General features: G+C 46.3%; 1 protein-coding gene across 2 annotated transcripts in view; it reads right to left on the reverse strand.

Moving 5' to 3' along the window:
• LOC144686031 (arylsulfatase I-like) overlaps window positions 1–3,476 on the reverse strand; it is a 37,801-nt gene extending 34,325 nt beyond the window's left edge. For both annotated transcript variants that reach the window (XR_013577835.1, XM_078551177.1), the window contains exon 1: window positions 3,102–3,476. Coding sequence is in view for 1 of the 2 variants with exons in the window: in XM_078551177.1 (XP_078407303.1) it covers window positions 3,102–3,409 (308 nt within the window). In the remaining variant the exon portion in view is untranslated. The remainder of the gene's footprint in view (window positions 1–3,101) is intronic.
• Window positions 3,477–12,410: the final 8,934 nt, after the last annotated feature.

Genomic DNA, 12,410 nt, shown 5'->3' on the forward strand with positions numbered 1-12,410 from the left:
GCCTCCAGACATTTCGAGTGTGCTTGGCAGGAGCAGGACATTGCAAATGATTCAGTACCTTGAACAGAACTCTCACACGAACAACTCAGATTTTAATTCTGAGCAAGCAGAATAGATCGGCTAAAAAAAAGGGCAATGTATAAAAGCATCAGACAGTTTGCACGTTTCCCGCCAAGTTGGCTCCTTAAACGATTCCAAGGCTCTGCGCTACCACAATCAAACCATTCCGCGTGCTTATGTCGCATTTTGATGGAAGAGCACTTAACACCAGATGCTATATTTGCTTTTGAAGCCCTTCATCCTGCCGTTTGGTTTGAAGCAGTGTTCCAGATTACTCAGATGAGGGGAATTGAGTGTAATGTATCCAGGTTTACGGATGATACAAAGCTTTGGTGGGAAAGTAAGCGGTGATGAAAAGGCTACAAAGTGATATAGGCAGGTTAAGTGAGTGGGCAAGAACATGCCAAATGGAACATAATGTAGGGAGGTGAAGTTATCCACTTTGGTAGGAAAAATAAAATAAGCAGGATTATTGTTTTTTTTTAAAAACTGGTGAGAGATTGGGAAATGGACCTGGGTGTCCCTGCACAGAAATCGCAGAAAGTTAAGATTCAGGTACAGCAAGCAGTTAGGAAAGCAAATAATATGCAAGCCTTCATTGCAAAAGAGATGGGAGTGCAACAGTAAAGAATTCTTACTGAAATTATTTGCAACCTTGGTGTACTGTGTACAATTTTGGACACCTTACCCAAGGATGGATATGGTGGTGGTAGAATGTTATAGTTCATCCAGGGAGTCTGTGTTGCTGTGGCAACATGTACTTTTACATGCATGTTGTAGTCTGGAGCTATGGATATATGAACTCCAACATAAAATGCTGGCCTTGCCAGCAACGCCCACATCCCATGAAAGAATTTTTAAGCATGGCTGACCAGGAATCTCTCCTGCTCTTACCACCTGCCATTGGCGTGTTTTGGAGGGACTTTCAGGTTGATAATTAACCTGCTTGGCCGTGTTATGAATGCACCTTCCTCGGCCATCAAGTCCTGGGGTGGGACGCGAACCTAGAGTTTCTGGCTCATTGGCAGGGCTGCTATTGAAAAGTAATTATATAAATGTACAAATTAAGATTAATTAACAGTGTCAGCCATGGTTTATTGGGTAGCACATTGATGTGTTTTCTAGTCCCACTCCAGAGTCTTAAGCACAAAAACCAGGTTGACACTCCCAGTGCACTGCTGAAGGAGTGCTACACTGTCAGAGATGCCATAATCAGACGAGACTCCAATTTTTCCAAGGTAGGTGTGAAAGGAAAGATCCCATGTCCACTATTTCAAAGAGCTTGGGGGTGGGGGGGGAGTGCACTTGCTCTCCCTGGTGTCCTAAGACAATAGTTATCCCTTCATCAACATCACTAACAAAGCAGGTTGTAAATCACTGAATCAGAGAATCACAGAGTGGTTATAGTACAGAATGAGGCCATTCAGTCTTTCGTATCTGTGCCAGCTCTCTGCTAATCCCACTGCCCCACCTTTACCCCATAGCCCTTTAAATTTTCTCTCTTCAGAGGCTTATACAATTCCATTTTGAAAGCCAGTCTGGAAGTTCCTGATCCTTACTCCAGATCCCAACCACTCGCTGCATTTAAACGTTTTCCTCATGTTGCCTTTGGTTCTTTTGCCAATCACTTTTAAACCTGTACCCTCGGTTCTCGACTCTTTGTCAATGGGAACGGTTTCTCCCAATCCACTCTGCTCAGACCCCTCACGATATTCAATCCCTCTATCAAATCTCTCAAAAAGACAAGAAATAGGAGCTGGAGGAGATCACACAGTCCTTCCTGCCTGCACTGCCATTCAATGTGACCATGGCTGACCTTGGCCTTCAACTCCACTTTCCCACCCGCTCCCCCCTATCCCTCAATTCCCTAAGGCACCAAAAATCTGTCTTCCCTTGCGACCGTTTCTGATGAAAGGTCATGTGCCTGCAGAACATTAACTGTGGCTTCTCCCGGCACAGACGCTATCTGCCCAGCTAAACCTTTCCAAAGTTTTCTGTTTTTATTGACGGGCCATCTGTCCAGTTGCTGACTGTGGGAGCTTGCTGTGTGAAAACTGGCTTCTGTATTCCCAACGTTACAGCATTGACCATTTACCATCTGGAACCATAGAAAAGTTACGGCACAGAAAGAGGCCATTCAGCCTATGGTGTCTGTGCCGGCCGAGAAAGAAAACATAATAAAACTAGCCACCCATTCTAATCCCACCTTCCAGCACCTAGAGTCAGAGTTATACAACACAGAAACAGGCCCTTCGGCCCATCATGTCCGTGCCGGCCATCAAGCACCTATCTATTCTAATCCCATTTTCCAGCCCTGTGTGCTATGGCATTTCAAGTGTTCATCTAAATACATTCTTAAATGTCGTGAGGGTTCCTGCCTCTACCACCCCCTCAGGCAGTGTGTTCCAGATTCCAACCACCCTCTGGGTGAAAAAATTCTTCCTCAAATCCTCTCTAAACCTCCTGCCCCTTACCTTAAATCTGTGCCCCCTGGTTATTGACACCTCCGCTAAGGGGAAAAGTTTCTTCCTATCTACCCTATCTATGCCCCTCATAATTTTGTATACGTCTATCGGGTCCCCCCCCTCAGCCTTCTCTGCTCTAAGGCAAACAACCCCAGCCTATCCAGTCCCTCTCCATAGCTGAGCACCTGGTCCATAGCCTTGCAGGTTACAGCACTTCAGCTGCAGATCCAGGTACCTTTTAAAAGGGGGTTGAGCCTCCCCCACCAAACCAGGCAGCGAATTCCAGGCACCTATTACCCGCAGAGGAAAAAATTTGCAAGGCGAGGGAGAAAAAGTAGGGGGAATTGCTCTTACAAGAGGGCCAGCACAGGCACGCCGGACCGAATGGCCTCCTCCTGTGCCCCAGCCACTCTTATGGTTCTAATGCACTGGCTGAAAAGGGACGTCCTGAGGTTGTGAGAGGCTGGATAACATATATATATATATATATATATTTAAAAAATCCGGACTCAGCAGCAGTCACACTGACAGGGAAAAGTTGAGGGGAGTGGGAGGTTTTTTCCGCCCTGAACTCACCTCCCTGTAATAAGCTGACTCCTGGACGGGGTACAGATGGGCTGGATGTAGTAGTTCTCCAGTTTAACCCCTTCCGCAGCCAGCCGGTCCATGGTGGGAGTGTGAATGTCCGAATTGTGGTACCCGATATCGTGGAAGCCCTGGTCATCCGCCAGGATGAAGATGATGTGGGGTCTCTCCTCGGCACCGTCCCTCTCCACCGCTGGCACCTTCCTGCCACTCAGCCCGGGTTTCATCCAGTCCCAGGACAGGTAACCGAAGGACAGCAAACTTACCAAGGAGAAGCCGGTCAGCGTATAAACAGCCATGGCTTGGCCCCGCACTCACAATCCCCCAAACATTGCCACAGGCAGACTTCCAAAAAGAAAAAGTTTTTGTGTTGTTGTGAACTTTTCCAAAAGAAAAATAAAAGTTTTTGTGTTGTTGTAAACTTTTCCAAAGAGAAAAATAAAAGTTTTTGTGCTGTTGTAAACTTTTCCAAAGAGAAAAATAAAAGTTTTTGTGCTGTTGTAAACTTTTCCAAAGAGAAAAATAAAAGTTTTTGTGCTGTTGTAAACTTTTCCAAAGAGAAAAATAAAAGTTTTTGTGCTGTTGTAAACTTTTCCAAAAGAGAAAAAAAGTTTTCAGGAACTTTTTCCAAGCGCTTCTTTTAAATTTTCCTCGGCAGCCACAGACCCGCGAAGGTTTGACCTGTCCCGATCCTGCCTGTGGGTCGGATATTTATCCTCTCCCGACACAGTTAAAGGGCGCTGCATTCTGCCTCTCACTCGGCTGAAACATCCCGCCTTGTTCCAGCGGCCCATCCTGGACCCGCCCCCCCTCTGTCTCCGCCTCCTCCTCGCTGAATGGCTCGCCGGCGTGGGCGGGGCACCTCCTTCCCGCTTCCCATTGGGCGGCTGAGCTGCCCGTCAGGGGTCGGCCACTCGTTCATTCATTCACTCACTCGCCAAGGGTCTCGGGTGAGTTTCAGCTCTGCAGCTGACAAGGCGAGTTCACGTGTGCGTGGGACTGCTCTTCAGTGGGGAATGAGCCCTTCCAGATGAGGACCATGCTCTGCTGTACTTAAAGGGATGGGCCGATAGGGATGGAATAAGTTCTTTTCCTAAAGAGTGATAAAATGGCAAGGGTCGTGTATCAAACTCTAAACTTATCAAAGCTTGATTGGCACCCCATCCACCACCTTCAACATTCACCCCATCCTCCACCACCGACGCGCAGTAGCGGCAGCAGCGTGTACCATCTACAAGATGCAGCGCGCAGCAACTCACCAAGGCTCCTCCGACAGCCCCTTCCATAAGACCGTAAGACATAGGAGCAGAAATTAGGCCAATCGGCCCATCAAGTCTGCTCTGCCATTCAATCATGGATGATAAGTTTCTCAACCCCATTCTCCCGCCTTCTCCCCGTAACCTTTGATCCCCTTACCAATCAAGAAGCTATCTATCTTCCAAACCCACAACCGCTATCACCTGGAAGGACGAGGGCAGCAGATGCATGGGGACACCACCAGCTGGAGGTTCCCCTCCAAGCCGCTCACCATCCCGACTTGGAAATATATCGGCCGTTCCTTCACTGTCGCTGGGTCAAAATCCTGGAGCACCCCTCCCTAACAGCACTGTGGGTGTACCTACACCACATGGACTGCAGCGGTTCAAGAAGGCAGCTCACCACCACCACCTTCTCAAGGGGCAATTAGGGATGGGCATTAAATGCTGGCCCAGCCAGCGACACCCACATCCTATGAACAAATAAAAAAAATTTAAAACATTTTTTGCACTTACACTAAAAAATAAACACTGATTCTGACAGGAGGGTGTCTGTACAATTCTAGCTGTGACTGACTGCCTGTTCGCAGCATTACCCCTCGGCAGTGTGGCATCCCAGCCGACGGTGCTGATTGGGCACAGACCTCCCTAATTGTTTTCCCGCCCAGACAGCCACCACTTGGTGATCTGACACTTGATTGGCTACGCAGAGGAAACGGGGGGTAGGGGAGCGCGGACCCCTCAATTTCCATTCGCCTCCCTCACCCTGCTGAGAAACGTAAATTCCATCCCCATGAGTTATTGGAAAGCCCAGCTTTCTTGACTATTCTGATTAAGCTGACTTTGTCAGTGTCTTAGTAATGACGATGGCAATCATTTTGTTAAGTCGCAATTACGTGTCACAGAAATCACAGAATCTTTACAGTGCAGAAGGAGGCCATTTGGCCCATTGAGTCTGCACTGGGTCTCTAAAAGAGCATTCCACCTAGTCTCACTCCCCTGTCTTATCCCCATAACCTTGCACATTCATTCTTTTCAGATAGCAATCCAATTCCCTTTTGAATACCTCAATTGAACCTGCCTCCACCACCCTCTCAGGAAGTTTGTTCCAAACTCCAACCACACCCTGGGTGAAAAAATTTTTCCTCACATCACATTTACTCTTTTTGCCAACTATTTTGAATCTGTGCCCTTTAGTTCTTGATGTTCTCTTGGGTGGGAACAGTTTCTCGCTACTTACCCTCTCTATACCCCTCAGGATCTTGAATACCTCTATCAAGTCTCCCCTCAGCCTTCTGTTCGGCAAGGAAAAGAGTCCCAACCTCTCCAATCTATCCTCATAGCTACAGTTCTTCATCCCTGGAATAATTCTTGTGAATCTCCCCTGTACTTTCTCCAATGCCTTCACATCCTTCCTCAGGTATGGCACCTAGAACTGGACGCAGTACTCCAGTTGAGGCCTAACTAGTGCCTTATACAAGTTCAATGTGACCTCCTTACTATTGTACTCAATGCCCCTATTAATAAAGCCTAAGATACTATATGTTTTATTAACTGCTCTCTCAACAAGCCCTGCCATCTTCAATGACCTATGTACGTATGCACCGATGTCCCTCTGTTCCTGCATCTCCTTTAGAGTTTCTCCCTTTATTTTATACTGTCTCTCCATATTCTTCTCTCCATACACTCCTCTGCATTGAACTTCATCTGCCACTTGTCTGCCCAATCCACCAACATGTCTATGTCCTTTTGAAGTTCAAGACTATCCCCATCACAGTTGACAACATTTCCAATCTTCGTATCATCTGCAACTTTTGAAATCATGCCCTGCACACCACAGTTTAGGTCATTAATATATATCAGGAAGAGCAAGGGTTCCAACACTGACCCCTGAGGAACTCTACTACAAACCTTTCTCCAATCCAAAAAACAACTATTTATCACTACTCTGTTTCCTGTCATTCAGCCAATTTCTTATCCAAGTGCCTACTTTCCCTTTTATTCCATGAGTTAGAATTTTGCTCACAAGTCTGTTGTGTGGCACTGCATCAAATGCCTTTTGAAAATCCATATATATTACATTGCAACATTGCCTTTATCAGCCTTTCCCTGTTACGTCCTCAAAAAAACTTCAGCAAGTTAGTTAAACACTATTTTCCCTTAATGAATCCATGCTGGCTTTCCTTAGTTATCCTGCAGTTGTCTGAGTGATTATTGACTTTATCCCTAATTATAGTTCCCAGAAGTTTCCCCACCACCAAACTCAAGCTGACTGGTCTGTAGTTGACAGCTTTATCCTTGCACCCCATTTTGAATAAGGGTGTAACATTCACAACTCTCCAGTCCTCTGACACCACCCCTGCATCTAAGGAAGACTGGAAGATCATCACTAGTGCCTCGGCAATTTCCACTCTCACTTCCCTCAGTAGCCTTGGATGCATCTCATCCAGTCCTGGTGCTTTATCAATTTTAAGTAAAGATAGCCTTTCTAACATCTCCTCCTTCTCAACTGTAAATTCTTCTAGTGTACCAGTTACCTCCTCTCTCACCTCGGCCTGGGTAACATCTTCTTCCTTTGTAAAGACAGATGCAAAGTACTCATTTAATACTTTCGCTATTTCTCCTGAGTCCATGTGCAAGTCCCCCATTTTTATCCCTAATCAACCCTACTCTTTCTTTCACCACCCTTTTATTATTTATATGCTTGTAGAAGACCTTGGGATTCCCTTTTATGTTCACTGCCAGCCTCATTTCATGCTCCGTCCTTGCTTCTCTTATTAGTATTTTCACTGTAAAGGTTTAATGGCTATTACCTTGTTAAGGCAATTGCATTGCTAAACAGGTGATGGGTATTGGTACATCTATAATGGAAACAGCTGGAACACTGAGCGGAGGAGGAACTGGGAGAGACTATGACTTTACTTTGCTGTCTTGGGAATAAACCTGTTTTAAGGTACAAGCTAGCTTCAGACTCATTCTTCCTCAACATACAACTATTGGTACTATTATGATGTGGCAGATGATATGTGCCAGGTGGACCAAATCCACAAGGGAAACTTGGCCAGGTTATCACAACGGTTTTGAAATTTGTATTTCGAGATGTGTGCACTGAATTTAGAAGTAATGAGCCCCCTAAGACCTTCAGTGATTTAAAAAATTAAATTAAAGTATTTATTAACAAAATAAAAGATTTCAAGCACATACATAATACTACAACTGCTTAATACTATAACAACTCCTAAAATTCCTAATTAACCTGACTCCCAGTTACACACCCCCTTTAAGGCAACAGTCCAAAATAAAATTTAGATTTTTTTTTTAAAAACCCAGCAAGTTAACACAGAACCCACTTGACAGTGAAATTCTCCAAGACAAAGGGAGTGTAAACAGTAGTGTTAAAGGGACCTGACATGACCCACGTTCTGCTATTTACACATTCTGCTATCTTACCTTTATGTCACTGTCAGCACCTTCTTTAGTCTTTAGCACTACCATTAATACTTCCTTTGTCTTGTGTTCATGACATATTTGTCAATCTCCCCTGAGCTCCCACCTATTCCTGACCTTCTATTTCTCTCCACCTGCTCCACCCCTCCTAAACAGCATTAAATCCATCACATTTCTACTTCTCTTTAGCTCTGAAGAAGGGTCATATGGACTCAAAAGATTAAATCTGTTTCTCTCTCTCCACAGATGATGCCAGACCTGCTGGGTTTATCCAGCATTTTCTGTTTTTATCGTATAGACTTTGCTAACTCTCAATATGTCCTCTCACCCTCAAAGATCCACGCACTGCACCCCCAGGTCCCTCTGTCCCTGCACACCCTTTAGAACTGTGCCATTAATTCTATATTCCCTCGCCCTATCCGCTCTGCCGGAATTAATCACCTTACACTTCTCTGTATTAAATTCTACCAAGCCACTTGTTCTGCTAGCCCATATATGTCCCGGCACAGTCAACTGGTATCATCCTCACTGCTTGCCGCACCTCCAAGTTTGGTGTCATCAGCAAATTTTGAAATTTTGAAATACTTTTATTTAATTTTTTAAATCACTGAAGGTCTTAGGGGGCTCATTACTTCTAAATTCAGTGCACACATCTCGAAATACAAATTTCAAAACCGTTGTGAAATTTGACTCTGTCATTTATATCCATATGAAAAAGAAGGAGTGGTTCTAGAACTTTTTTCTTTCCTTTATTCTGTCCCTCTCTTTCTTCCCGTGTGCCTCGGTTGGTAGACCTCGTGCCTCGGACTCAGAAGGCGGTGCGTTTAAGTCCTGCTCCAGGGCTTGAGCACAAAAATCTCGGCTGACGCTCTAGCGCAGCACTGTGGGAGCACCGCACTGTCGGAGATGGTGGCTCTTGGGTGAAAACGTTAAACCTAGTCCCCTTCTGCGGTCTTGGCTGCAAGTAAAAGATCATTCTTCATTATTTTGCAAAGAAAAAAAACAGCAGGGGAGTTTCCTCTGGCGTCCTGGCCAAAAAGTTTTGCCCCTCAACAACATCACATTGTTGTTTACGGGATCTTGCTGTGCACAGGTCAGCTGCTGTGTCACAACAGTGCCTATGCTTCAAAAACGTGCTTCATCGCCTGTAAAGATCTTTGGGATTTCTGGTGGTCGCGAGAGGTGCCATACAAACACAACAAAAACAGAATTACCTGGAAAAACTCAGCAGGTCTGGCAGCATCGGCGGAGAAGAAAAGAGTTGACGTTTCGAGTTCTCATGACCCAACTCTTTTCTTCTCCGCCGATGCTGTCAGACCCGCTGAGTTTTTCCAGGTAATTCTGTTTTTGTTTTGGATTTCCAGCATCCGCAGTAGTTTTTTGTTTTTATACAAACGCAACTTCTTTATCTTTCATTATTTGTTTTTCCTTTTTGTGTTTTTTGCCTTTTTCTCGCTCTCTCCCTCTTTCATTCTATCTTTCTCTCTCTCTCCGACGTTTGCTTGGGGAGAGAAAGGTTAATTTGGGAAAGGACCTATTTGGCAGGCGGTGGGTAACTGAAGGATAGAAATAGCTGGGAAGGCGGAGTCTTATTGCAAATGTGATATGGATGTGTTCTGTCGTTTAGCTTTTTAAGGTTTCTTTTCCTCTGGTATCCAGTTCGCTGGCGATAAATCAGGCAGATGGCAGGAGTTTAAACTTCCTTCCCATCTCAGGAGGGTGCGCTTCAGCCAAGAGACTGCGTCAGGAGTGACCTCAAACCAACGCACGTGTCATTACTGAAGCCAGGGCAGGAGCAGTTGGCAGAACTGATCCCTTCTCTATTAAAAACAGAAAATGCTAGCAAGACTCAGCAGGCCAGAAGAATGAGAGGCAGAGTTAACGATTCAGGACAATGACCTTTCATCAGAACTGGGGGAGATTTACGAGAGTTGAGACAAGAGTAGAATCAGGGGACAAAAAAGAGGGGGAAGAATAAAATGGAGGTTCTGCGGTCAGCTGGAGAGCAAAAGCGATTGAAATGAATTGGAGGTTTCTTTGACTTGATAGGGAGGTGGGACTGAGCTAGGAACTGTAGACCTACTGACTGAGCCTAGTCCGTAGGATGATCCAGGAGCCAGATAGACCTGCGGAGCGACCGTGTGACAGAAGTTCCTGTGTGCGGAACTGGAGGTGGCTCCTGAAAGCCAGAAAGAGTGGTGGGGCCACTTTGGCGGGGTGGGCGGGGGATACGGTGGAGAGAGAGGGGTGGTCAAGAACCCTTCATCATTGCCCACAATTGTTGTGAGGTCAGCCAAGGGCCACCTCAAATTCCGCACACAAGAACTGTTGCTCCGCAGGTCTCCCTGGCTCCTGGCTCATCCTAAGGACTAGGCTCAGTCAGTATGTCTACACTTCCTAGCTCAGTCCCATCTCCCAATCAAATCAGAGAAACCTCCAATTCATTTCAATCGCTCTTGCTCTCCAGCCGACCGCAGAACCTCCATTTTATTCATCCCCCTCTTTTTTATCCCCTGATTCTACTCTTGTTTCAAGCCTCGTAAATCTCCCCCAGTTCTGATGAAAGGTCATTGTCCTGAATCGTTAACTCTGCCTCTCATTCTTCTGGCCTGCTGAGTCTTGCTAGCATTTTCTGTTTTTAATAGAGAAAGGATCAGTTCAGCCAGCTGCTCCTGCCCTGGCTTCAGTAATGACACGTGCGTTGGCTGATAGAGTAATAGAATCCGGCAGCACAGGAGGGGGCCATTTGGCCCATCAGACCTGTGCTGGCTTTTTGAAAAAGCTATCCAATATTTTGTCCCACGCCCCTGCTTTTTCCCCATAACCCTGCAAATTAGTTTGCTTCAAGACCACGTCCATTTACCTTTTAACGATATGTAATCTGATTCCACCGCCCTTTCAGCGATAACGTTCCAGACCTGAACAACCCTCCGTGTGAAATCATTTCCCCACATTTCCCCTCCAGTTCTTTAGCCAATGATTCTAGTTCTATAAACCCTGGTTATTGACCCACAGTTTTCCCTGACTTGTCCATCAAAATTCCTTCATAATTATTTTGGACACCCCTGTTTAAATCCCACCCCCCCCTTAACCTTCTCTGCTCAAGGGAACAATCCCAGCTTCTCCAATTTCTCCACAGAACGGAAGATGGATTTAGTTTCCAAACCCACCCCCCCCAACCCCACTCCCCCCCCCCCCCCCCCCCCACCCCCAAACAACACTTCACTCTGGTGGAATTTGCACCTTCTCATCAGTGGGATACCATCACTGGATTCCGCCCCCCATCCCCCGTGTCTTGTCAATGGTTTCTGCATCTTCAAGGGTAGAGCATTGTCCCCCCTACCCCCCGCCCTACACCATTCCCCAGTGTAGGCCAGCCTTCTTGTGTCGATTTTCAGCAACTTTCATCGCCGGAGCGGGTGGGATCCCCAAATGGTCCTATGCCCACGTAAAGCATTGGCGGTCGGCATGTGTAGGAGAGCTTAAAGGGACAGCATCACCTTCATTCATGTTTTGCCATTTTGGGAGTAGAGGGGTTGGGGGGGCGGGTGGGGGGGGTGGTGAAAGCGGGTATTAAGGAGGAAGAACATATGTGCAGGATTATGGGAAAAAGGCAGGAGATCGGCACTAAGTTAAAATGCCCAGAGAGCCGGTGCGGACACGATGGGCCGAATGGCCTCCTTCTACACCGTCACGATTCTGTGAACATTGAGCTGGGATCTCACTGCTACCGATCTCCGGCTAAATTGTGGCAATTGCCGTATCGGAAGCTGGCAACCTTTAGGTTATACAAGAAACCCAATACCTGAAATCGATGTTAAGATATATTTGTGAGTGGTAATTGAGCTCCTGTCACCAGTTAGAACCCCTGTCTAAACTGGTCAGTGAATGGGAACAGTGTTCCCGAAAGAGACAACCCAGAAAGGGGTAAGAAAACCTCTCATTTAAAGCTTTCATAAACGGTGTTAGCTGCGGCTTGGACGGTAGTACTTCCTTGTCCCTGGGTTAGAAGGCCGCTGTGGATTCAAATCCCAATTCGAAGGCTCAAGTGTATCTAGGCTGACACTCCCAGTGGGGTACTGAGGGAATGCTGCACTATTGGAGGTGCCATTTTTTTTTGAATGAGACTTGAAACCGAACCTGCCCTTTCAGGTGGATATCGAACATCCCACCGCTCACTGTTTGAAGATGGGCCAGGGAGTTCTCAGTGTCCTGGTTGACCTTTCACTCAACGAACCCCTAAAACACGGCCTGGTCAATATCATTTTGTTGCTTGTGGGAGCTTGCTGTGCTCAATTGACTGCCTCGTTTCCCACGTTACAACAGAGACCACCCTGCAAAAAAAAAACACTCCTACGGCCACACAGCTCTTTGGGATGTCATGAAGTTGTGAAAGGCACTACAGAAATGCAACTGGAGGGGGGAGGGAGGGAAGCATTGAAGGAAACTATTCAGATTTGTTTTTACATTCTGAAGATTGCTGCATGCAGTTAACCAAATGGAGCGAGTAGTTTGTGGCAGGCTTTGGGACTCGGGAGGAATCTTCAGGACCAATAGGACGCCAGTGCTCAGAGCCAATCCCCAGTGACTGCAGAAC

This window comes from Cetorhinus maximus, chromosome 10 (assembly GCF_964194155.1).
Source record: "Cetorhinus maximus chromosome 10, sCetMax3.hap1.1, whole genome shotgun sequence".
NCBI lineage: Eukaryota > Metazoa > Chordata > Chondrichthyes > Lamniformes > Cetorhinidae > Cetorhinus > Cetorhinus maximus.